The following is a 27,667-nucleotide window of genomic DNA, read 5'->3' as shown; positions in this document are numbered from 1 at the left end:
TTATTTATTACCGGTATTATAATTTTTCTTTGTTTTAACTTTTCTGGTTTAATAATGTTTTGCTGATTCCTGAGCTTTCTTTTAGAAAAGTTTTGCTGCTTTGTTAGCCACTTGGACCTCAAACTGGCAAAAAGATACAGTTCAACCATGCAGTAATAAGTTATAATTTGAGGAAGTGGAAATATGTAACAGATGTTGGAATTCTTCAGACAGATTTTCCACCTTGCGCTGCCAAACACTCAGATGCCACAGATAGTGAGGACAGTGTAGGAAACCAGTTATGATTACCAGATCTTGTCATTTGACTTAGACATAGTTTAGCAGTGGTGAAGAAAAGGTGTGGTATAAAAGAATACACTGTTAAATATAGTTAGTCTTTCTACAGGAGCAGAAAGATATTTTTAGTGTTTTAATAAGGTTGCCTTTTTCCTCAGGATAATATTTTGAATGGGATGTAGAAATTGACAGATTTTGATGGCATTCCAAAATCGTGATGCTATAACTGTGTATTTTTGTTATGTCATCTCCCTCTCACATAGAGATAATGTTTCCCACAACCTGTGTTATTTCTTCCTACTGTTAGATTCCTTCATGAGAGACAGAAATAAAAGTAGGACTTTGTGGGTTAAGAAAAGTTTCTTGTTAAAGTAGATGAATAAATTTAAATTGGTTAATTCTTAAAAAGCCCACTCCAGTAGTTTATTATTCCTGTTGAATAAAGTACTGAAACATTTGCTGTTTCTAAAGATAACTTTTCCCCAGTCTCCAGGGACAGGGATTGTTCTATATTCATATATAGCAAAGGTACAAATACTGGAGATGAGACTAAGTCTTATGTCATTATTTATTCTCTTAAACTATGAACTACAATGCAGTTTCATTAGATCAAAAACATTCAGATTTTCTTTTTTTGAATGGTCAATTGCTGAGGGTGTATTAAACCTACATGTCTTAATATGCTGCTTTTCAGAATTATATCATTAAAATAAGGTCATTTCAGTAGTGTATGAAAATTGTTTCCACAGATGAAAGATCTGTGAAAGTGTGAAATACCATTACTTTGTTGCAGTGATACTAAAAGTAATGCAAACCTTTTTTTCTGTTTACTGTTAGGATATCTGTGGTGATGTTTGTTGGGGGTTTTTTTTGAATGATTATCTGACTACTGTTACATAAGCTATGAATAGTAACTAAGCAAATTAATTTATCTGTACTGAATTTGGAGATGAGTGCATGATGATTTACTAAATATTGTGAAGAAACCAATTTGTAAAAACCTAAATTCAATGCCTATTAGTTATAGCAAAATAACTGAATCCTCATTTTGGATGAAATCCTTTACATTTTTCCTTTTAAATGAGCCTAAAGGGCGCAAGAAGAAGCTATCTATATTCTTTAAAAGCATTTCAGTTTATGTAAGGCACCCTGTTTTACATTTTTCTTTAGATTTAGTTTAGGATTAATGGGAATATGCAAGGAATGGTAAGTGTGCTAAATTACAACTAGTTATTAATAGCTTTCATACAGTGTTTTATCTGTAAAATAGCTCATATCCTGTATTATTTCATTCACTCCATGAATTATTATAATATATACCATGTAAGCCTTCAAAAGATGCTTACCTGAAAGAAAAATGTCATGATACTTCAGAAATAAATTTAATATATAAAAATAACAAAAAAAGACTGACTAGTTGCTATTGTGATTAAATCTGTTTACAATGTCTTCTGTGACTCACATTCCAGGAAAAAAAAGAAAGATTTTTTTAATTTCTTTTTTACAGGAATCAAGAAAAACCACAGGGCCTCTGTATTTATATTTGAATCTACATCAAACGATTTTCATTTGGAACCACTGCTTAGTGAACTTCTTGCAAGGAGGAAAACATTATAACCTATTTTTGAATGCCTTTTGTTTTAAGTTGATTTTCAGAATACTCTTCTTGACCCTCTCGTGCTATTTTCCAGAGAGTAGGGTAGAGATACTGGTATTTACTCCACTTTGGAATACCACATTTTAGAAAATTTTGGGGTTTTTTTCTTTTATTGGAAAACACTTTTTTGTGTCTCATTGGACCATCTTTGCTCTTCAGATTTTTTAACCATCAGAATCTTGCCTTCTTAACGCTATACCCCCACTCTAAGGAATGAAAGCAAGCAAATTATAGCTCTGGCTAAAAGAGGGCTTGGTAAGGGTGCTAGGCTATGGAAATAACTTCAGGCAAAGTGATCCATTAAAGAGCTATACTATTCGTTGTACCTAAGCTAAATTTTTTCGATCTGGCCGAGTGTCTCCACTTAACATTCTAACATGCTTTATAGATAACACGCACAATGTAAACATGCAGCCAAATAAGCTGATACTAGCTGAAAACTTTCTTCTTGTATTTAAGTGGAGTTTTCACTGAGATTTACTTTGGCCTCACACAGATTCATCCACCATGTTTCTAGTTTAGGACTTTATTATAAGATTATCTATTACCATAACTTTTCATCAATTTCCTGTTTTGCTCCTTACTCCAGAGAGTCATTAAGGTGTATTTGTTAAATAACAGCTGGGTAATTGGATTCAGAACCCAAACATGTTAAGAATTTTCTTACCTGTTTTCTGGTTCTTGGATTGTTGATTGATAATGTAAACCCTCACTTCAACTTCCATGTAAAAACTTCACAGATTCTGACTGGTAGACTACACAGGTGCTTTTTTCCAAACATAAGGCTCCATAAGTAGTCTTCATCATAACTTTCACAGGAAAACCAGTATAGACTTGATGATATTTCCTAGGACTTTTAGATCTGATGAACCCATTAGCCTGTTCAGAGGAGGCTGATCACTCTTTCATGAAAGCTTTTATTAGGTGTACTCGTTGAAGCATGGGCACCGTGCTCTTCACTGGTACAATTACCAGGAGACCTCCCAAGTCTGATGTCCAGATAAGCTTAAGAGGAAGTGGCCTCTACAATGTTTGGGAACCAAAATTCACTGTACAGATATCTGGAAGTATATTATATAGTTATGCCTTAACTCTCACCACTCTTCCTTTATTTCTTTAATACTGTCTAACAGAGAAAGGAAAGTGTTCATAATTCATACCTGACAAAACTGGAAATGCTCAATGATATTCAACTCACATACTTTCTATAGCTTTTATGCCTGTTGAGGAGAGGGTTATGAGATAAGTTTGCTTAGCTGTCAGCATTTATCTATGCATATATGATATTTATATCAGCAGTGGTCTGTATTGCTAACAGACCTTTGCTATAGTTGAACAAAAAGCCAATTAAATGAACCTAAAACATGATTATATCCTGTTAGCTAAAAATAAAGCTCTCAAATGTGTAAGCGCTGAAATGAAACTGTCACCTTTTATGCATTTTTATCCTTCAGCTCCGTTTAATAACTTCACCTGAAAGGTCAGCTGAGGAAGCACGGACTGTACATTAAGTTCATTGTGGCCATTTAGTAAGTCTAGAAAGGCTTCTGTGTAATAACTAACACTTTGAAGGCGTATGGATAATATTAAAATCTGAAGTGCAAAGCTAGTTGCCCTAATTTAAAGACCAGCTCTGTAAGGCTTACGATAGCTTGCTGTGCAGCGACACTTAAACAAACAGCTTGGAATTCTGTTCATACATTTATTTATAATTTCCTTTACATTACTGATTTTTTTTATCAAAGTCTATCAGAACACTGTCATTCTACAGGCTGTAAGATTGCTGTAATACGAGCAAATGCACAGAAACCTTTACTATCCATAACTTCCTATATTTTTGGCTCAAGTATTATGTATAAATAGCCTAGATACCCAAGTATGCCTTTGTGTACTGGCTCTGGCTGAGATACAGTTAATTTTCCCCATAGCACCCCTCATACCCTGCTGTTCTGTGTATTGATGGCCAGCAAGGTGTTGATAACACACCAGTGTTTTGGCTATTACTTAACAGTGATGGCACATGTCAACACTGTCTCTCCAACATTTTTCCTCAACTCAGCAGTAGGTTAGTAGGCGAGTATCTGGGAGGGGACAAAGAACAGCTGACCCAAACTGACCAACAGGATGTTCCATACGTATGATGACTGCTCAGCAATAAGTAGCTGAGAGATAAGGGGAGGAAGCAGCAGGCATTTGTTGTTTGGTTGGGTTTCTGTAATGTTTGTCTTGTGGAGCAATCACTATGCGTACTGAAGCCCTGCTTCCTGGGAAATGGCTGGACATTGCCTTTGCTTCTGAATGTGGCCTTTTACTTTTGCCATATTAAGCTGCTTTTATCTTGACCCACATGTTTAGGGTTGTTTTTTCCATTTTATTTTTCTCCCCTCACGGTCCTGCTGAGGAGAGGAGTGATAATGTGGGTTGGTGGACACCTGGCATCCAGCCAAGGTTAATCCACCACACTTTGAAAGATCTGTGCTTCTACAGAAAGGAATTCAGATGACAAGGTGTGCATGCTTTTTTTAATATAAAATGGCTTAATAATACCATAATTTTAATAAGCACAGCTTTTAAGGAGATTCCATAGCTTTGTGTGAGAGCTAGTACTACTGTGGGGCACAGTACCTTGGAAAATCAAGTTCTTGATAAGTAATTAAACTGTATATTAATTACATGCATAATAGAAGCTTTCATCCTTTTTGTTGTATCTATGCTAACTATGTAGTATAAACTTTGGGATTCAAGATCTGTTTCAGGGAGAAGCGGTTCACATAATATTTTATTCTACTTTCTCTATTTCCAGTTACTTATTTCTTTTCATGTAATTTGTGTAATTTAATATCTTAAGGTATGTTTCTCTCTGAAAGAGAAGACTATTTGGCCAAAAATAAATTCTGAAACCAAATAAACTGTTCTTCAAGGTATTTCTCTAGGACTAATACAAGAGAATTTGCTTTAATGGGTTGTATGGACAGCTGTTGCAACATTTTTTATGATATATGAACTTTTGGAAGTTCAGATATGAAGGTAACCATTTATGTAAGGATTATTCCACATGAATAAACATTTACATTATAATAGGAGAGGACATGCCAAGCTATTCAGAGGAGGCATACAATCTTGAAATTATAAATTTTACACTTCCACGGGAAATGTAGATGCTACTTAAGGTAAAAGAAGTTGTATTGAAATATGCCAGAAGACATTAGCTTCCTTAAAGTGCTTAGTTACCTCTGGTATCTTGAAAAGAATTAGTTCGGTTTTATACACAGATACAATTTTTAATACCGTTCTTACTGTATTTCTGTGAATTCCATAAGACTCAAATTGTAATACCATACAGAATTTTCTAATCTATCAAGGAAATAGGAGATCCTAAGTTCAAAGTAGTCATACTGCAAATGGCAGTCACAGCAGCCCTAACTTTTATGGTGCTTGTTTACTTATTAGGCAAAAGTATGCAAAAGAGTATATTGTATTTTATAGATTTCTCTTTCCTGCTTCCAGAAGCCGCAAACTGATATATCTTGCACTGCTATCTGTGTCCTGTAGTCCCATGGAACTGTGATATGGCCTGGTGTTGTTAAACTCTTTATTACTGTAACAACCAACTGGAATAATGTTTTCTTGTTTTGTACAAAGAGTTGATCTTTGGATTTAGCTGCGTGCTCTTTTTTGCATCAAAGGGGATACATTTTCACTTCACAGATGTATTAAAAAATCAAAACTTTTCAGGTTTCTGTATTATAAAAAAGTTTAGGTCCCAATATCTGTATTTGTCAGGTTTGTAGGTCTACCACATATTTGTGAATAAAATGCAGTGGAGGAAGGTTTGGTTCACACAGAAGGATTTATTCATTAAATGATTTCATATGCAGGGAGAATAGACATTTGTGTTCTCCATTAGCCATTAGTTCTATATTGTATTTATGCAAATGTATGCATTGTTTCAGGCCTACCAGGGTGGGTTTCAATGTCTTCTTATACACACATGTAAAATAAAATCTCTAAAATTGCCCTGAAGTTTAGAGGTTGAAAACTGTTGTAAATGCAACAAAGAGTGTGGTAAAGTACATCCTGTAGCTGGCCCATTGTGGGAACTTGAAACATGCATACACAGTGTTCATAGGTAACCTAGAAATCTGGCGGTCAGAGTCAAATTGGGATTAACTGGCAGCAAGTTTTACAATTGCAATCTGCAATTCTAATCTTGCTGAACAAGTTGGCCGCCATTCTTCGTAGATGTGCTAAATAAAGAGGAGTTTTCTCTAATGAGCTCTCCTTAGAATGTCCCTCACTGATTCTTGACTGAAGCAAATAAAGTTTTAGTCCTTTAATTGGCATTAGTAAACTTTGATTTATGGCATATGTCTGATAAAATGTTTGCATGTTTGTCTTCTATTGTGTCATTCTTTCAGAAACTAACAGATCTGTAGTGTGTGCAGTCAGTCAAGTGAAGTGTCATGGCGATTGTTTAACTAACAACATCCATATATTGTTTCACCTTTGAGGTAGTGGGAAAAAATAATTTCTGTAAGTGCTCTAATAATTAAAGCTAATGTCTCAAAATACTAGCTCAGTAGAAAAGTTTGTTACACATTATTAGGTATAACCATGATGTGCATTTCCCCACTCCTTCCACAGGTGTTTTCCATTAGAATATGTCTGCTCCACTCAGACCTATTTTAAGTAAATTCACAAGGAAATGCCTCTTTACATGTTTATCCTGGAAGGGCAGATAGGTGTCTTATTTTATAAAGCAGTCTAGAAGTTTTCTATTCTATTCTTCAAAAGAAAAAATATTTTTCAGAACATAGTATTGCAGTTTGGTAATGTACTTCTAGCTGCCATTAGAGACACTTACAATTAAAACATAATAAAATTCATGAAACAGAAATGACCGTTTCTTAGAAATTCTGGTGAAAGGGTGTTTGCCTGCATAAATGTTTCTGTAAAAAACTTTGTTTGTTATATAAACTTTTATTAATATTAAGCTCTACTGTTATGCTTTCTTTTTTAGTTACCTTGTAAAAATATTGCTATGTTTATATGCAATCATTATTATGATTATTGATACTATAAGGTTATTATATATCATCTCTTAAATGACATGCAAAAGAAGTATACCAGCTTGCTAACAATTATCTGATGACAGATACCCAACACCAGTTTTTAGTTTTGGAAAATAACTTCACTCTTACAGACAAAACCCACATCTTTGGAAATGCTTTATTTGGTTTAGAGAAAAACAGATAAATGAGTTGTGATTAAGAACAATGACAGATTATACATCTACGTATAGGCTACCTGGTCACTTCAGTGTTCATCTTCTCCCTACAAAAATTGGAGGTTGCAAGAAGATTAAAACAAAGCAGCATTCTCTTTTACTCTTCTTTCCTAAGTTTCAAAGTTCATGGTATCGCAAATGGTTGACAGAAATACTTTTGCCTTCTGATCTGTAGAAATATAACTGAGAGGTAGTACAAACAAAATTTAATTCTGCAACTGATTAAATGAAATGTTAAAGTGTGGTGTTGCTTAGATTATCTTGATAAATTTTCTAAGTGTTGTTTTTACATAGTGATTAATTTTGTTATCAAGTTCTTTCCTAATCTACTTCAGCTTGAGAGGAAATATTAGGTAATCAGGAAACAAAATATTTTATTAGTGCAATTTTTTTTCATCATATGAAATCAATTTAAGGAGTGCAGTGTGTGTCATTTAAATGAATCTACCTTTTAAGTCAATCTGTAAGAAATGGAAAACCTAGGTGTCTTGGATGAGTTCTTTTTGCAGCAGACTACATCTACAACAACATGTATGTTTTCTCTCAATAGCATCAGCGACTTCTTGATATTTTGGAAGCAGAGAAGCAAGTATTATCAGAAAAGATAGAAGAAGCTTTGATGCAGCAGTCGCAAAAACACAAGGTATTGCTTTTGTTTACAAAAAAAAGGGGATGCTGATCTGCACCATGGAGTTCATTTGGAATAATAGAATGCTTTGGGTTTGAAGGGACCTCAGAGATCATCTGGTTCCAAACCCCCTGCCATGGACAGGGACACCCTCATTAGACCAGATTGCCGAGAGCCCCATCTGACCTTTCCTTAAACATTTCCAGGGATAGGATTTCCACAACCTCTCTGGGCAACCTGTTCCAGTTCCTCACCACCCTCACAGTAAATAATTTCTTCCTAACATCTAACCTAAACCTTCCCTCTTTCAGCTTGAAGCTGAAGTTTGAAATGATTTTTAGCCACTCCTTTGTTGTGTATCACAATTTAATTTTTCATAATACTTACAGGAATTGCTTGACAAATGTTTGGATGAAGAAAGGCAAAGAAGTAAGGAGGCTGTGGCAGCGGCTGCAAAGGTATCTCTTGTTAAGTAGTAGACATGCAATGTGGATTCCAGGTGTGTCATTACAAATGCCAAGTTCAGCAACTCATTTCATAACTACATTTGTTATACTCTGTGTTCTCATCTGTGTTTAAAAGAATCTAGTTGTATAAATCGTAAACATATCTGCCATATCCTGTGACTTAATACAGATAGTCTATATAGCTTATATCTACCTAAGTCTCTGAATTACTTCGAAGTCAGAATATTGCAGTTCAGTTGGGTTACCTAAATATCCAGTTTCATGGTCTTGCAGTTAAAAGCATTAATACATCTTGATATGAAGAGTTAGATGACGGAGCAACTAATGATCTTAATAAAGCACTTAGCATTGTGTCTTACTTAACTTTTATTAAATATGGAGACACTCAGTGGGTGCAGAACAGTGTTATAAATTGTTTAAAAATATGGATTTTAACAGTTTTTAAGTTATTTTGTTTAAGTTGATGTTTGACTAAAAGTGAGTATTCAGTTATTAATTAAATTGATAGAAGGAATTATATTTTATTAAGTTTATTGGGGTTAGGACAGTAATTTTGTAAATATTAAGCTTTCTTTTGTTTCTAATTCTGATACAGAATCCAGTACAAAAGTTTAGTTGCATGTAATGATCTGTGAAAATTAGTGATGTAAGTTAGCACTTACTGCTACTACAGTTGGTTACTTTGTATCATTATTTCCACTATATCTTCATATGTAGTATGATGAGCCTATCACCTCTCTGAATAACATTCAGTAACACAAGAAACATCTGCTGCATAGATGATATCTAGGGGAAAATATATTTATAATAAAATAATTTAATAGGACATTTTTAACTTATATTTTTATTATATTTTACAAAAATATTTATTTATAAAAATATAAATTTTATATCTTTATTAAAAAATCAAGTACCAGTGAATTGGAAGAAACAGTTCTATTTGTAAGTGTGGGTATTTGAGGAACCCCAGAACTTGGACGGTTCCATAATTACTACTAAAGGACATTGAAATGACCTGGAAGCTTATTAAAATTGAGGGGGATGTGGGTGTGTTTTGTCAGCCCATGTTTGTTTCTTTTAAACTTCAGCCTGCCATTCCTTATTTGTAGATGATATGTGACGACTGTCTTGCTGATAATTATATTTGTGTAGCTCCACATTTGTAGAGCTGGGCTTGTAACTTCAAATTCAGTGTGTGTTTTCAGATGATTTCATATAATGTTTAAATATAAACGGTTTTGGAAGGAAAAAAGAAGAAACAGTATTTCTTATAGAATGCATAGCTAAGGAGTGTTGGGAGGTAAAAAGCATTTGCTTTAAGCATTTATTGGTTACTTTACCACAGAAAGTACTCACACTGTTTTTGGAGTTCAGATACCTGTAAATAAGAGCAGCAGTGTCTCATACCTGGGAACATCAAGTTACGTAGCAAGGCTTCTGTTGTACCTACTCTTACATTGTTTCTGCTGCATGTTTTTGTGTTGGTGTTAAGGAAACTAATGATGAAATACTGTGTTTTCAGTAGGTGTAACTTTTTCTTTCTGTAACTGCAAACTCCTTGTCCAGTGATAATACCCATTTGGTAGCACCTTAAGAAAAATTTAAACTAGCAATTCAGAAATTTAAATACTCACATACCATATCTTGTCAGCTGATAGATCTCATTAGGAATAGTAATATATGTGAGTTAAGCACCCATTTTGGGTATTTTTTTCATTTATTTGTGCTTGATTTGTTTCAAAGGCTGAAAAAGAAGTAGTCCAGGAGGCTGTTTTGAAAGCAGTAGAGGAGGAGAGAAGAAATATGGAGAAGCTTCACGGAGAGGAAAGAAAAATGTGGGAAGCAGAACGTGAGAGACATAAAGAGAAGATTGCCCAGGCTGTTAGGGAAGCCATGCAAGAACAAAGAAAGCATAATCAAGTTAGTATATTTTACCCTTCCATGTACATGCTTTCATTTATCATTGTGGGGATTACAAATTAAATAAATTATAATAGCAGTTAAATTACTGTTCCAAAGGTTAATCTTGGTAGTCTTTGATGCTGGAGGTATTTGGGGGAACAGTCTGTAAAGTCACAGATTTCTTGCTGACATACTTGAATATTATAGTCTGAAGAATTTTAAGCAAGATATGTTTCGTTCAGGTGGTGGAATTGGATATTACTATATTTTTACATCCTAAAAAACAACAAAAATGACCTTTAGAATTTGAAGGAAAAAAGAATTTGAAGGAAAATAGCTCAACTCTTTGAAAACAGACCCTATTTCCCTTTCCAGCATTAAACAGAATTATTAACCTAATGCATAATCAATTAGACAAGAAGTTAGTTTTTGATGCTAAGTCATTGTTATACTGTATTGTTTACATTGATATTGTAAATAGAATTATTGTACTTCATATATTTCTTGTTGTCTTCTTTTGAATATAAAGGTGTCAAGTGGTAAGATGCCAGTTTTTAAGATGGTAATTTTACTATGCTGATAAGCCTTCAGGCTCTCATACTCTTCTGTATAAAGAAACCAAGCAGCTGACATCAAAACTAAACTCAAGCTGAGAAAAATTGTTCTCGGTTTAGTTATAAAAAAATCATTTAGATCATCCAGAATGAGAATTGGTACTGGTGGTGTAGAGGATCTGTTAATAGAAGGGAGAGCAATAAGGTAGTTCTTCACTACAGTAAAGAAAAAGACAACAATTTAATAGCTCGTGGGACATGAAGAGGTTGATAGAAGGACAACTATTATAGTGAAGTTTGAGGAGAGTTTTGATGAACCCTGAAGACATTTGGTGAAGCAGTCCCTATAGCTGGATGCATAAGATTGGCCAAGGTTCTATATGTACAGATTCTTCTACTTGTGATAGTGAGTAGCACTGAGGTATTTGACTGTTGTGATTGATTCTACTATAAGTGTCTTGCTCTGGATGTAGTCATATGGCATTAGTTAATTCCATCTTTACATACTGAATAACTCTTGCAACTTTGATAGTAACAGGAATAATTTATCTCAGTTATAATATACGATCCTTTGAGTTAAGTTCATTTTTCAAATACCTAATCTATTTTCAATTAAAGAAAATACAGATTTTTCTTGAGATTTCCATAATTGTCTCACGTAAATATAAAGCATATGTGAAGTTAAGCTCTCTATTCTCTGATTAATGAGTACAAATTCTTTGTCAAGGATGGACTTTCATATAGAAATTTGTTTCTTGTAGAAATTTTCACTTGTTACCTCTGCCAAGAACTTGCCTGCCTCCTTTAGGCCATTGCTATTATAAACATAAAACAACTACTGAAATTTTCTGACAAGAAAAGAAATCCTGCAGAGCTATTGTGACAACTGAGAGGTTACATTACGGGGTCAAATGTGACTTCAGTTTAGCAATGGAAAACACTTGGGAGTAAAGGAGTTTGTGTGTGGGCATTAATTTTTCTGAGTTCCACTCAGAGTTGCTTCTTATTTATAGTTTTTTTACTACAAGATTTTTCTTTCGAGAGCTGCAACTGAACTATTGACTTTCCTGCTGTTATTGTTTAGACAACATCATCTGTCAAGCCATCTCTGTAAGGGTGAGAAGTAAAGCATGCAGTCAAACATTTCAGACCATAAAATGTAAAACGCTGGCTGTGTAACACTTGTCTCATTTAATTTTTTATGTTGTGCTGTATAATACTTCATGATTCCTGCTTCAGAATTGTCACCTGATAGAATTACTATATTTAGTACCAAGTAAACAACTGAGAGGAGTTGAATGTAAGGGAACATGCAAGATATTTTTTTTTATCTGACCTACAAAAAGAGCTTTAGGAGCAATGCTGTTATTTCAAGAAAGATAACTAATGCACGATTTTAGAACGTAACACTAGGAAAGGGTAGCCAGACTTGTTTTTAACAAAATCTCTTTTCATTTATTTTCAGTTTATCACCTGAGGAAATAACCTGTGTGTCAGAAAGAGCAGCAAATATAAAAAAAACTTTTCCATCTCTTTCTTCAGTTTATCAAATTAATAATTGTCAGAGAAACATAGATTAAAATTTAATTTTATTCTGCCATAAATTAATTTGAAGAGAATTGTGTTACTGCTTTGAACTGAAACAAATTAAGCATAATATGAGAGAAGAGAAATTTTCCTTCACTAGTACTTGTAAGACTGCAAAATTGAGAGGTCAGAAAGGGTCAGTGTAGTCTTCTGCAAGTAAGTGAGGCAGAATGGCTTCCAGTCATGGGAACCCATAAGTAACTCTAGGAATAATTAATGGAAAAATTTGAAGATATTTAAATCATATAATTGTATTTGAGATACAAACCCACTTCATAATCCATGTGTTTTAAATATACTTTGGTCTGTGTCTGAGTAGAGTAAGAGCAAACCAGAAGAAACCGAGATCCCAAGTTTGACAGCCAAACAGAACCTCGAGAGAATTGTGAATCTGGTTTTAGAAGCTGGGATACAGTGTCAGCAGGCACAAGAATCATCACTGTGAACCTATAACCCTGGCCTTAAGAAAAAGAATTTCTGCCAAATGGTTGTCAATTAGAGATGTCGCACATCCGTGTAAAATGCTGAAAAGGATAAGTGTTAGGGGAAAGGACATTGTCATATGTATCAGGCAAGAGTTGGTAAACTAAATGGGAAAAACTTATTTTAAAAACTCAGCACCATTGTTTAGCTGTGTAAAAAACTTAAAAGGTGAAAATGAGGGAAAATAAATTCCTGTGTCGTAATGGTATGAATTTGTTGGCTTCTCATTTGCCTTCTAGGGTAGAAAATAGATTTAGGATTTTTAATTCTTTATTTTAAATCAGTAATTTACTATCCACTAAGTTTCTTTATAAAATAAAAGGTCAGGTTTATTCCCCAGGTTTTAAACACATACACTAGAGGACCTGTACAGAACTTGGTTGTTTATGAGAAAGCAATTGGAAAAAAAACCTTAAGAAACACTAGTTGACTTTTCTTTCAGGCAATTTTAGTAGAAAAACAATGATGCTTTGAAAATCACAGTACTGTTGAATCAGGTGACGATATTCATGAATGTTAGATATTCATGCTTGACAAATTTTGTCCTTAAAAAAATGTTTGTCTTCAGTCAGAGAGATTTGTGTCTGCAGATAAGGAGATGCTACTTCCATATAGGGTATATCCTATTAATATAACTGCCAGAGAAAACTCTGGGCACTTGGGAACGTTTTAATAAATATAAAATACTTTGTTAACAAATGAGAATCAGCACAGTAAAGATACACTCTGTCAGTAGGAAGTAAGACATACTGAGTTATCATCTTGGTTTGGTGGAACAACTTTGATATGCCACCTTCTTTTTTTTTTTAAGAAATTAAAGGATTAAAGTAACATGTATATTGCATTTGTTTTCATTTAAAAATTGACTGTTTCAGTGACTTGGGGTCTTCACTTAGAGACACGAGATTGTTAATTAAATTGGATATTATATTCTTTATATAACTTTGAAGGGACAAATGAAATATATTACATCACCATGGTAAAAGTTTTTCTAGATCACTGCCTCAAAAAGACTTTTGGTTGAGACTGGCAGTGGCTTTAGGTTTTATGCATGTGTTATCCTGGTTCTTAGTGGTTTTATAAAACAGATCTTTTTTTATACTGCTGTGTTGGCGAGGGGGTTGGACTTGATCTCTTGAGATCCTTTCCAACCTCTACAATTCTATGATTCTTGATTTTGGGAAGGGTGGGTTTGCATAAGAATAAGTACTTCTTGAAAGAAACGAGTAGTCTTGATTAAAGATAATGTTCATTTGCACAGTAACCTCATGATCCTTTTACAACACATTGGAAAGTCGTTATAGATAAGGAACTCATACATTCAGCAGCCTAGATGTAGCCTGGCATGTCTCCAGTATTTTTTTTCTATTTTTGTTTCATCAAATGGCTTTTTTTACAGTGGCAGTGTTTACAGAGTTTAATATGTCTGGTAGATATCAGTGTGGAGAGGAAGGCTTGGGGAAGTTCTTCCGCTAGAATGCTTTTTCTAGAGCACTTAGTGACTAAAGAAGTGGTTGCCCTCTAGATAAGGAGAAGCTATTAACAGGTAATTTGGCTGAAACGAAAGCTTTTTCCCCAAAATTCAAAATTACAATGAAACTTCATTGAAAAAACAGTGGACATTGTCATCTTAATTCTGCTAATTTTTACTGTTTGAATAAAGCTAAACATGATGGGGGATGTAGGATGATGAGATCCATACATTTTTGGATAAAATCGAAGGATTGTATGCTGCATTTACAATTAGTGGGCAATGCAGAGTAGCTACAGCAGTAACTACCATAGTTATAATGATATTATACACATAACTCTCTGCATGATAGTTGTTGTCATTTTAAAAAAGCTAAATACTCGATTACAGACATTAGGTGAAATTGGGGCAGGGGGCAGTAGGAAAGAAGCAGAAAAATAAACTAAAGAGAATGTATGTGCCATTATTTTTGTTTTGAAGAAAATTTATTAGAAGTAAAATGAAAGCTGGCAGCAGCAGGGTGAGCCCTGGAAATTGAGGTCCCTGTCATAGCTTGAAATTAATAACTCTCACAAAACACTCGAAGCAAAGAATCACCTTTGTCATTTCCTGGAGATTTGAATTTAAAATACAGCGTATAATCTACTGCAGTTTACCCCACATCTCAAGGGAAAAAGAGCCTGAGTTCATCATTTCCATAATCTGCACAGCAGATACATGAGAGACTCAAGTGTTCTGAAGGCTGCAAATAATTAGAAAAAAAAAAAGTTTAATTTATTAAAAGAACTAACATAAACTCTGTTTCCTCTTGGACATGAGCAAAATGATCTTACCAATGGGAAAGTATTCCAGGAAAACTGAGGCTGTAGTGTTTAATTCATTCAGCCAAGCCACAACTGAGATATACTGAGATATAGAAAGAAAAAATATTTTTGCAAGAAAAGTGAACTAAAAGTCTTATGGGGAAAAAAAAAAACCCGAAAAAAAGGTTATCTTCCCACTAGTCTTTGCTAAGTAAATCTCTAAGCATTCAAGGCAGTTGAATGTATTCACACTCCTGAAGGTTCATGTGGTGGTGTGTTCTTTGATGAACAATAAGTTTGTAGTTTAGTATTTTGGAATGTACGAATATAGCTTTACTGGCAAATACCTAAATAGTAGGAAAAAATTATTCTTTTGTACTGTATGGGCTTTAAAGTATTTTTGGCGGTTTTTTCCCTCAATTATTCCATTGCCTAGAAGGTAAAAGCCAAATGTCTAGAATACATTTGATCCTAAAAGAATTAATCATGACTTACCTGCTATATTATTAAAACTTTTGTGGTATTCCTTATCATCTGCTTGAGGGGATGCCTCTGTTGACAGTTTTGTCAATCCTGCATCAATTTTGTATTGAATGCCTTAAGGATTTCCACACCCATTCATATGTAAGTGAAGACATGAAGGCATTGATTTTATAAAGAACTGGCTTTTGTTTCTTTTCTAATATTACTTGTTAATTTTGTGTTGAAAATATTATTTGTCTAAATATTTTCCTTGTTGCCCTCTATTTGAGAAGTTTGGAAGATCTAATAAAATAAAAAAGTTATTTCCCACCCTAGCTTTCAGTCAGATTTATTAGCTGTAGAATGACTCTCAGCCCTACAATCTGTAAAAAATGCTCTTTTTTACTCATGCATCAAATCATCATGTATATAATGAATATTTTAAAGGACAATATGAAGAAAAAATAAAGTATTTGGGGATTAAACATGTATCTAATTATTTTACTGCCCAGTAAGACTTCTTTTGCATATAGAGTCTGTGTAATACCTTTTTTAACTTGTCAAAACCTTGGGATTTTTTTTTTTAATTGGCACCACGTTTCCTTACCTGAAAAAAAATAAATAACACTGAGTGCAGGTGCATGTCCTTTTCCTGATTTTTAAATATCTGAATGAATTTCATATTGTGAATATATTGATTCCTTTTATTTTCTGCATTTGTTGTACACAGTAGTTTTCAAGGTTGTCTGTGCAGGGCTTTTCTCCTTTGATCTCCTGTAATCTCTTTCTAGCCTATCTGTTCATCTCTTTCATGCATACACTTTCTCCTGAACTGCTTACATGTAAACATGCATACAGTTGCTATTCCTACGAGCATGGTGCTTTCACTTTAAGTGATATACTATATGGCATTATGATGCTCCCTACAACTTAGTTATGAAATCATCTTACTCTTTGTAAGATGGAGCTGTTTCCCAATGACCTTTCTGTAACTCACAGAACTTGCATCTTCTTCTTTCTGTGTGATTCAACAAGCAATTTGTTGTTCTTGGCAAGACATGATAAAGGCTACTTTGGGAAACCCTGTATTGTGGAGACGCGGGGTAAGACTGGGTATCTGATCAGCAGCAGTTTTCTGTTGTATCTTCAGCAGTATTGGGAGCTGTTGCCTCTTGGCTTGCATCAGATTTGGGAGCCTAACTCACTTTTTCCTCCATGGCCACTTTGAGCATTATTTCTGTCTACACTAAAAGCACTGATAAATCTCTTTGATGTCACTTTAGGAAAGTATCACTATAATTTGAGATTCAGTATGACTCTTAGTCTTCCTTTTCTTCTTTTCCACACTCCAGATACTTTGTTGTACCTTCAGTCCCATTCATGTTGCTTACTGCTCTCGACTGTGTTGTGGTTTTGTGCCAGATTTAATTGTAAACACAGGTGTTCACGTGTTCCTTCTCATTTAGGCATCCTATCAGTAAGAGATGACATATGTTATCTAGCAGCATAGGTCCAATCTTCATTCAGGTTCCTTGTATTTTTATTAATGAAATTTTTTTTTTCCTGCCTTAACAATTATAGTTTGTCCTTTCAGAATAATGCTGTAATGGCCACCTTCCAGCCCTTTACTTTGGGATTTCCATCACTTTTCTTTGTTAAATGGGCTATAAAGTGCTTTTTTCTCTTTCTCATCATTATTTGCTCTATTTATAGTATTTATTATTAGTAGATCAACTTTTACCTATGAAATCTTCATGGAGTTGCCATTGCTTTCCCTTCAGATACTTTATTACTTGGTAGTATTTTTGCGTGGCACATTTAATTTCCTTAAATGGATCCTCAAAACTCTTCTCAACTACATTATACAGAGCATTAAGCACACTGCCTGTTAAGGGAATACAAAATAGTTTCAGTTTATGAATCTTTGTCTACTTGTTATTTCTTTAATCTTATATACAGGTTACAGAATCCCCAAAAGGAGGCAGAGTTTGAAATACTCTATGTTTCTGAGGTATTCATCAAAATGGCATATTTGATACAGTAATTCCAGGAATAACTTAGATTTTGATTGGTTGGGGGAATTTTAATATTTGAAAGAAAAAATGGTATTTTTTTCAGCAACAGGCTTGGACTATCATAAATGCTGCTATTCATATTCAGTATCTTGTGGATTCGTAAAAGAAGTTATTGGGTTTTTTTTTTCTTAATATGATTCCTACACAAATAGACTTTTGATAAATAGACTATTGATAATATAGTATCACATAATGTGCTGGAGAAGAACTTGCTTTTCACAGGACTTCTCCAATTTCTATTGCCTTTACCATACTGTTCAACTTTCAGTGGGAATATTTGCTTACGTTTCTCCCAAGAGGATATCCAACCATTATTTTCAGGATCACTTTCTTCGTGTTTTTCCATTTTCTTGCAGGAACTTTAGTGTGTCCACTGTTTATGGAGACCATGGTGAAAAACATTTTTCATTTGGAAAAAAAAAAAAAAAAAGAAGAAGTTATATAATCTTGAGTATGTGAGGAAGCACACAACTTAATAGCACTCAGTGGAAAGAGATCCCTGCAATTAGATCAGTTTATTTTTAATATGCTTGCAAAGTCTGGAAAAGGAATAGTCCACTACATACAGACTTTAACCATGTCTGACTTCAGAAGTAGTTCGTAGTAGTTTATAACCACAGACATTATAATTTGAGGGTTACTGTTTTCTAAAAAACCACTAACATTGCAGTCTGTGGTTGCATTTCCTAGATAAAATTTAGTAGTGCCACCTGATCCTTGTGTGGAAAGAAAAGAATTTTCCTATAAAATCACAAACCATCATATGGCGCTTTCTGTTGTTTTAAACACTGACTGGTACAGTACAGTGGTTTTTTTCTTTCTGTCTTCCTGCAGATACATATAGTGTGATTCCTAATGTGGTTGAAAATGATTTGTCAGTAGAAGAACTTTCTGTTGAGCTTTTATTTGGTGTCAAGTACATGTATATAAAGTCTAACTTTGTAACCAAAATGTACTCCAGTCTCTGATCAGATATTTAAAAAAAAAGAAAAAGAAAAAAAGTTGCACCTCAAGTGCATAAAACTTTTCAAGACCTGCTAGAAATGCAGTGTTAGGCCTAATCAACAAATAGTAATAGTATTTTTTTTTTCAAAGAGTTTTGAATTTAAAAAAATATATGTATACATGTGAATAAATACACTGGATGTCCTGGTATGTTCCTTTTTGAACAATTTTTTTCTTCCATTATTTCCATTTTTTAATTATTTCCACTCTTTCCATGGATGGATTGCTTTGAGGTTTGTGAAAGTCTGCACATGGAGGAAACAGATTCTTCTTTTCCATGTGCTGCCCTCCAAAGCCTGTCTCAGAGCAGCTGCAAGCTGACTTCAACGGCTATCTGTTTTACTTAAACATTTACTTTATTATGCACTGGATCTTTAATCCAGCTATCTCTGTGTTGCACAACTGTGCTACAGTAATAGGGGAGATGAATTTTGGCCTGTAGAAAAAAAAAAATGGAACAACATTATTTTTATTATTTTTTTCTGTGCCTAATGAACAGTTCTCAGAATTTTGTCATCCAATTGTCATGCTTTTTTTTTTTAAAGAAGTAATATTTCTGAATAGTTATAAATAATACATATATGCTATATTTTTATTCTTAAAAAATAAAATCATTTCTATGAAATTGTGATTACAAATTACTGTTTGTGCTAAATGTGAATGCATTAAGTAAGCCTCATGATATTGTTGATAGAAACACGTGTCACAAGTTCATCCTCCTGTCTGCAGATACAACACTAGTGTTTCTGTTATTTCCCCTGTTGACTACCTAGCACAAAAACGTAAGAATTGCAAAGTCTGCTGCCTGATTTCTGATTTGTTCTTGGTTGCCTCTCCAAGTCATTTGACATGGTGTGATTATTTTTACTGAATGTTTTGTAGTTTTCTGAAAATGTTACATTTTTCTATGGAATCTTATGGTTGTCACTCCATTTGCCTGAATTTTGGAAGGAAAATACTTGGCTAAATAATGTTATTACTTGTTTCATGAGTGGCTGTGGGATGTTGGGGCTTAAGTTTTAGGTCAGTGATTTTGGGAAGTTTCTCCCAGAGCTGATAACTTAACCATTTCTCCTGGAGGTGACAGAGGTGTTTTTAAAAGTGCTTCCTGCCTTTCTCTGCTGTGGCACATTTCCTGTACTGAATCAGACTTGATGTAGGGTAATGTTAATGTGGGCTTGGATGGATATCCATTGTTGCATTTTACTGCTGTGTATAGAGTGTCTCTGTAGGAATTTCTTGTCGTTAGGACTGTGCTTCCAGTGATGTTAGAACAGTCCTTACGGAAGTTCTGAACAGCCGTGCAGTACGGAGAGGAGGAGACCAAGGAGCAACTTCATTGCTCCCTCCAGTTTCCAGAGGAGGGGAAGTGGAGAGGGAGGTGCTGAGCTCTTCTTCCTGAGATTCAATGGCAGGACAAATGGGAACAGTTCAAAATTATGTCAAGGAGGGGTTCAGACCTAATGTTAAGAAGTATTCCTTTACCAAGGGGGAGGTCAGACACTGGAACAGGTTTCCTAGAAAGGTGGTTGATGCCCCATCCCTTTCAGTGTTTAAGAGGCATTTGGCCAAGTGCCCTGGCTGACATGCTTTACCTTTTGGTCAACCCTGAAGTGGTCCAGCAGTAGGACTTGTTGATCATTGTATGTCCCTTCCAGAGGGAACTATTCTATCAATAGCAATTAGTATATCCCTGCTTCTGTTGGAATGCAATATCTGCATTTCTTCCTCTTCTTCTGCTGTCAAGGAACATTGTATACCTATTAACACTGATTTGAACTGACTATTTCACTCTTCTTTAGGCCCTTTAGTTATTAAAGTACTGAATTTACAAGTTTTTGTAAAGATATCACATACATTTAGGCTAATTATCATTTAGAAAGGAGTGTGGTGATGATAAAATTTTAATAGGAGGGAAAAGGATGACCTGTATTACACTTGTGAAATGCTTTTAACATTTATACTTACATGTTTTCCTTTTAAAAAGGAAATTGTCAAGGAAGCATTAATGGAGGAGCAAAAACGAAGTGAAAAGGCAATTGAAGAAGCAGTGAAAAGGACAAGAGAGGAGATGATGGAATATATTAAAGAGCAGAAAAGGGTGAGTTACCAGTGGCTAATGGGTTTCATTTCCTGGAGTGAGAAATAGGTGAATTTTATTAATCCTAAAAACTGTCTTACAATGCACAAAAAAAACCTAGAATCAGGAGTTATGTTTTCATATTTATCACTCCTTTTTTTGCACAATTTTTTACTATAATATATAGCTTCATTGGTGGCCCTGCCTGGCATGGAGGTTGGAACTCTATGATCCTTGGGGTCCCTTGTAACCCAGACTATTCTATGATTCTATGATATATTTAGGGAATTTTAAGTTCGCCACAAGCCAAAAAGCAGAAATTGGTTGAAATTTACAGTATTTCTTACTACATTGACTTAAAAATGGGGCATAAATGCAGCCTGTCAAGATTAAATTGTTATCTGAGTTTAGCTCATCGAAAACATTTCCGTATCAAGAACATAGGCTCTTTTATGTTCACAAATGAACTTTATTGTGCGGTCTGCATGCACAGAGAAGCCATTAACTTTTCCTTTCAACCCATATTATATGTCAGTGTGACAATGATTGGTAATTTATTGAGAATGATTTATAGCCAGTGCACTGGTCTTGTTACGAAATGTTGTAATTTTCTGAAACTTGGTTTCAGATGTTCTATTAATGCTACATACTTGTAGTTTAATGCTTGTGTATAAGCAGTAAAATGTAACTTTAAAGAAGGTTTGAGTCACTTTCCGTAGGAGGAGAAAAAATTGACATGCTTCTCTTTGAGGGTCTTTACAAAAATAAAACAAATAAATTAAATTTTAAAAACCCACTTGTGTATGGTGGTAACAGCCTGAGATCAGATTCAATTGTTTCAGTATTCTCAATAAACAAAGCTTGAATCTAATTGATAATGTTTTCCTGAGAAGGAAGAAAAATAATGTGTTTGGACTTTTCTCTTCCCCGCTTTTATAGGTGGTATAGTATTATGGTAAATGGGATTTAACTTCAGAAGTTTCACTCTACTGCTACCTAAGATTAGTTTTGGATGAGTCACTGTTGACAGCTAGATCATGCCATTTTGAATTGGTAGTAATTTCCTGCAGGCACTTCAGTGGCAACTCATCTGCCCTTAATTTCTTAGATTTCCATTGGCATCAAGAATGGTCACTCCAATTTTCTTTCAACCTACACACACACAGTTGGAGCTCGTTGCTGTTAGTCCATTGTCTGACTAATGATAGTCTGTCTTGAACTTCTGAACTTTTTACATATCAGTGAAACAATGAAAATAACATCTTGAAAGAAACAAAATACTCTTCAGTTTATCTAGTAGGAGCATTATTTCCATTCACTCCATAGAATTCTTGATTATCAAAGTATTTCAGTCAACTTTTTTCCATTATTGATCAACTGACATACATTTCCATACATTAAAAAAAAGCAACCACACAAACAAAAAAAATCCAAACCCACAAAAACTGTGTAAAGATAGCTAGCTTTTTCTGGCATAAGATTTAGAATGTCTGTCTGTATTTAAGTTGAGAGTGGAGGATGTTTTATCTCTAAATACTTTGGCATAATAGCTTTTATATGATTACATAAGAGACAGAGTAAATGGATCTTGATTACAGCCAATGGACCTGTTAGACTAGTAAAGATGCTTATGAAAGTTATTTCTAGAAAGAACTCAGGTAAAATGCCTCACTTTTCTGGCTGAGATTCAGTGATTTTTTTTTTTTTTCCTTAGAGTGACATAGTCCCAGTTATGCACTTGGAAAGGTAGCATACACCACATATGTTTAATCATTGTTTTGAAAATAAGTTTATAGAATCCTTCAAACCTCAAGACATGGCCACAACAATACTTGTACTTGGTTAGCAGTGGTTAAATATGACAGAAAAACACTCATAAACAGATTATTATCCATCTTATTTTGTAATAGTAAAAAGTATATTTAATTCATCAAACTAAATGTAGTATAATTTTCAAGTAGCTTGCAACTTGCTTAGTCACTGATTCCATTGAAGCTTTCTTTCAGTAAAAGGGAAATAGTTGTGATATCAGTAAGAAAATTATTGTGTATTTGTCTGGTTATGTATTTGGTTCAAATAATATTTTAAAATATTAACGAGCACTTGTAGTTGTGTTTGTACTTGGATGCTTAGAAAAATATCTATAACAGTTCACAAAAGTGAGAACTGGCAGTCCCACAGTTTTACAGGACATTATGAACGTAGTTCGGCATTATGTTGTAATATATATAATAGTAAATATTTACTTTGAGTTAGAAAACAAAATTGTGAATAAGTATTTTTAAAAATAATCTGATAAATATTTTTAGAAAAAAAAATGTGTCTGTGTAACATGTACATTGAACCATAGAAATCTCCTGTTGCTATTCCAAAACTGACTTTTGTTGTAGTCTAGCTATGCTAGTGCTAAAATCATTGTTACTTTTGAGAGCCAAGATGCTACAGGATTTTATGTATTCAGAGATTTACCAGCTATGAGCCTATGTCGCTTATTATATGGGACATATGCATGGGATTGTTGAAATTGGTAGAAAGTTACTTAGCAAGAGGCAAGTAATTGATGTTCCTTTGTCCTTACACAGCACTTTTCAACCCTTTTCTTTCCTGATTAGTAATCTTCCAGTGGGAATTCTCTAGAGCTGAGGGAACTAAATGTCTTGCCTTTCAAAATTCTTTTGCAAATTTTTCATACCTAGGGTGTTCATAGATCCAACATATTACAAAGCCTCTTTCAGATAAATAGCACAGAGCTAAAGTAATTAGTTTTACATATAATATGTTTGACATTGTTATCTACAAATGAGCTACGAAGTGACTCAACCTGTAATGGCAACATATATTTTCACACAATACATGGAAGATGGGCAATGCATTGTGATTAGGCCTTATTCATACTTCAAATATATTCCCAAGTTTTTAAATTATTATTTTTAAAAAGTGTATAAAGTATATGTTTTCTAATTATGATTTTTAAAAGTATATAAAGTGTATATATATAGGCAGCAGTTCACCCTATGCACTGCAATCTTAGTTTTATTTTTTCTGTTCTATATAAAATGAAGACTTTTGCACTAGAAGATTGATTTTTTTATGTTGTCACAGGTATCATCTTAAAGATGAAGGAAATTTCAGTCAGGAATTTGACTCTATTTCATAATTATCTCTTATCCACCACCATTCTGAAGCAAGCTTTAAAACGTCAATAGAATAAGGCTGTTGTACCTGTTCAAAAGCATCTTCCATAGGTATCAAACTCTTAGAGGTTCATATAAACATTCATGCCACATTGAAGGATTCTTCTGAGTCAAATGTGCATACACTGGCTATAACTATTAGCTAGACTTGCTTTCTCCAGCAAAAGTACATTCACATTATCTCCAGAGAGTTATCTTTATTAGGTGCCTGAAAGCATATTTGAGCCTTCAGTATTTGTATGTCTCTGCATATATTTATCAGGAAGGTAAAACAATGCTTTACCTTTCTGCTACTGGGGTGGGAAATGAAAGAGGAGTAGCATGCAGGTAAAGTGGAAATAGGCACTGAAGTTCAATTAAATGGCAAGACACTATTTTTACTTTTGTGTTGTAAAAATAAGTGTTATTCTTTCTTTCTGTCCAGTGTATGGATAAGGCTCAGTACTGCCTACCACCTATATCCATGAGACATGGATGTAGAGGGAAGCAACATCTTTCAGTGAGTTGAGAGTAAGACGAATATCCAACTCATTTGTCAGTGCCATGTTTTGTTGCCTGATGTTCATAATCCTATAACCTCTGGCCCTGCATTGTGGTCTTTGGTCATCTGACTGCTCTGAAAACAGACAGTATTGTGATAGGCCCCCTGCATGTCCAGTGCCCTGAGATACAGTGAATCACTGGCCATCCATTGAGACTCACTGTGCCTCTGTTTCTGATTGGACTAAGAAACATTTACCAGGTTTTTTTTCATTAATTCTTTTAAAATTCTATTGTTTGCTTTTTTACTGTATATACGTGAAGAGGTTCCCCATGATTAGATGGAACAGCAATGGGTTAACAGTTTCCTTTTGATAAAACATCATGCTGATATGATAGCATACATTTGTATCTGTATGTAGGCTCTTAGGTGTATGTGTGTGCATACATTCATATTTATTACCTGGACATCAGGGCGAGCAGTAGAGTCTAATGATCTGCGAACTATAGCCTAGTGTTATAATTCCCAAACTGTGATCCCTGGACTATGAGACAGATGCACAGCAGTGCCTGAACCCTGACCTGTAGATCTATATTGCTTTTAGAATAGTTTTGGTTAAAGACTTGGTTAATGGGTACATGATTCTCTGTTAGGAATGTAAAAGCAGCCCAGGCCCATCCCTGCTCCACTTTGCATGGGCCTCATGTGGAGATTTAGCCCATTCACGGAACATTCTTTCCTTCAGTTTGCTAGCACTTAATTATGTGAACATAACCATAGCTTTGTCCCAGAATGCAAGTACTTTCATGTTTCCTGTTTGCTCCTGCGTGCAATGTAATTATAAAATTGACTGAAATTTTGTAGGTATGTTCAAAGAATTCCAAATATGTGAGTGGAAGAACAAGAAAAGTATGTCAGCTTCATGTATACAGTAATGTTTGGACAATACTGGCCCTTTGCTTAGACTCAGTCGCCTTTCACTGATCCACGATGTGAAGAAAATGAGGTGCAGCCTGCACCAGTTTCACCCGTCCATGAATGCATAGCTTAGCCATACACCACAAAAATCGCCCCAGCAATTTCATAATTATTGGTCAAAATAGGATATTTCACCAGTCCAGGTTTTGTTTAAAAATCATGCAGTGATGGTTGTGGGGGTTCTGTTCATTCTGTGTCAGATTCTGATTTTGAACATTGACTTCTGAAAGGATTTTTTTTTTATAACTTGATTTTCTGAAATAGGAATGGACTTTGTGCCACTATATGCAATTCATTTCCCAAGTGTTATTTTGAAGGATGAGCTGTATTAGGAATCAGTTAGTCATAAATTTTCCATTCAAATGGAGTTACTGTAGGAGCCAGGATGATCCTTGGCAGCATGGAATATTTTATTTTATTTTTTTTTTCCTAATACATTTTCTAGCCTAGTCCTCTCTCTGGTCACAAGGTCAACCACTTCTCACTTTGCTGTTTTCTTCTCTAGAGAGTCACTGAGTCCTGACAGGGCAGTTATTATTTTCCCAATAGCTGTTTATTTCTGTCCATTGTATATACCTGTAAAAGTATTAGGAGACAAAATAAAACAGTAGTAATAATTTGTGTCAGGTTTTTCTGCATCCATGCGGAGTGATTAACATTTGATGACAAAGTTGGGAGGTTTTTGCCCTTCTGATATGGTCTCTTCTGTAATGTGGCCATAGTGTAATTCAGCCTTATTTTGCATATGGAATTGTTCGGAAATTCTTTCTGTAATCATCAATGAAGAGTTTTATGACCCATTTTGTGGAAGGAGTTTTACCCAGTACCCCTTCAAATAAACAATAAAAGTCCCATTTGATTTTAGTGTGAATACAAGTGCCACAAAAATGCCGGCTTTATTCCGAAACATAAAACTTTAATTGACTTTTCCTAGCTGTTTTACAGGAAATCTTACCCTTTGAGTTATACATTTTGGGGTTTTTACTGTGGGGGTCATTTGATATTTTAAATAATTCAATTACCTGCACTTTTTTCTCGCTTTGAGGCTACTTATTCATTCTAGACTTTGCACAACACTTTTATGCGCTGTTTTTTCTTTGTGCTTTTTTTTCCACTTCATTCCTGTGGTTGACTTTCTAATGTCTATGGTAATGTGCATTTTGTGTTTTAAAACATTTAATGTCACTGGAAATAATTAACGAATTGAACTGGGTTCTGAAAGGGTGACCACATTAATTGGAGATAGATTAGATCCAGTGTGATCTGAGATAATATCCTGGTCCTGAAATTTCTATTTCCTGTAGTTTTTCAGATGTCTTTATTGTCCTCTTTTTTACCAGCTTTTCATGTATAAAGTGTATTAAGATGTGTTTGGCTTTTTTTTAATTAAGCCAAATGAGGAGGGGATTCTAACTTATGTTCCTTCCTACTTTCAAAACAGTGGAAAACTACTAAATTTTGTGGGAGGATTTGTTTGAGAGAAATTGGACTAGAATGGATACATTCTCGATGTATTTAGATGCTGGGTCTGCTGTTGACTAAAGGTTGAAATAAGTAGAAGAAAAGGCACAAAGATGCATTTTACTATCTGTCAATCATGTTTAGTTTCACCTCAGTTCAGTTCAGACCATGTCTTGATTTTTTTTTCCATTTTACATTGAAGGCAAATTAAAATTTATTCTTCATGTTTCATTTGAAATGCCCTTCTATTTTTGTATTTCTATTTATACATAATTTTGATGTTCTATTTTCTGTTTTTAAAAAGGGATCTTTCAGTAAGATCCAAGCAGTCCTATCTGTAGGTCACTTCATGCCTTTTTTTTTTTTTACAGCTGTTTTTTTAACATATGACTGACAGTTGTTTATGGTTAAGTGTTAAAATGGAAATGATAAAACTTTGAAATACCAATGCTTTGCCAGAACTGTGTAGAGCTAGTTTTATAAATACTGAATCATGCACTAGGGAAACAATAGTAAATCTTTGGTATAACTAAAGCCAATCTCAAAAATATTAATAGATCCAGTCTTTCAATGCATTTTAGTCTCGAAAAATTTAGTCCCTACCATATAGTCCTTAATTTAATGGTTAAGGTTGCTTTTCAGAGAATTATCAAGTAGACAATTCATTAAATTACTTTTTATCATGAACAATGAGTGATTTTTTTGCCTTCAACAAACTAGACATATAGTAAGGAACTTACTTTATTTAAACTTAAAGCTATGTTGGAAATTTGTAAATAATACTGTTTTGGATATATTGTTACATTTCCTCTTTTT

The 27,667-nt window shown here is 34.3% G+C and overlaps 1 protein-coding gene across 1 annotated transcript in view; it reads left to right on the top strand.

Annotated features, from left to right (window-relative positions):
- CCDC91 (coiled-coil domain containing 91) overlaps positions 1 to 27,667 on the top strand; it is a gene marked incomplete at its 5' end in the record, with an annotated part of 107,096 nt that overhangs the window by 55,446 nt on the left and 23,983 nt on the right. Inside the window, 4 exons of the mRNA XM_084275369.1 lie at positions 7,771 to 7,863; positions 8,238 to 8,306; positions 10,059 to 10,235; positions 20,645 to 20,758. Of these exons, the coding sequence (XP_084131495.1) occupies positions 7,771 to 7,863; positions 8,238 to 8,306; positions 10,059 to 10,235; positions 20,645 to 20,758 (453 nt within the window). The remainder of the gene's footprint in view (positions 1 to 7,770; positions 7,864 to 8,237; positions 8,307 to 10,058; positions 10,236 to 20,644; positions 20,759 to 27,667) is intronic.

Source organism: Gallinula chloropus (assembly GCF_964237585.1).
Source record: "Gallinula chloropus genome assembly, chromosome: 1".
In the NCBI taxonomy this organism is placed as follows: Eukaryota; Metazoa; Chordata; class Aves; order Gruiformes; family Rallidae; genus Gallinula; species Gallinula chloropus.
This window is presented reverse-complemented; position numbering and strand designations above follow the sequence as displayed.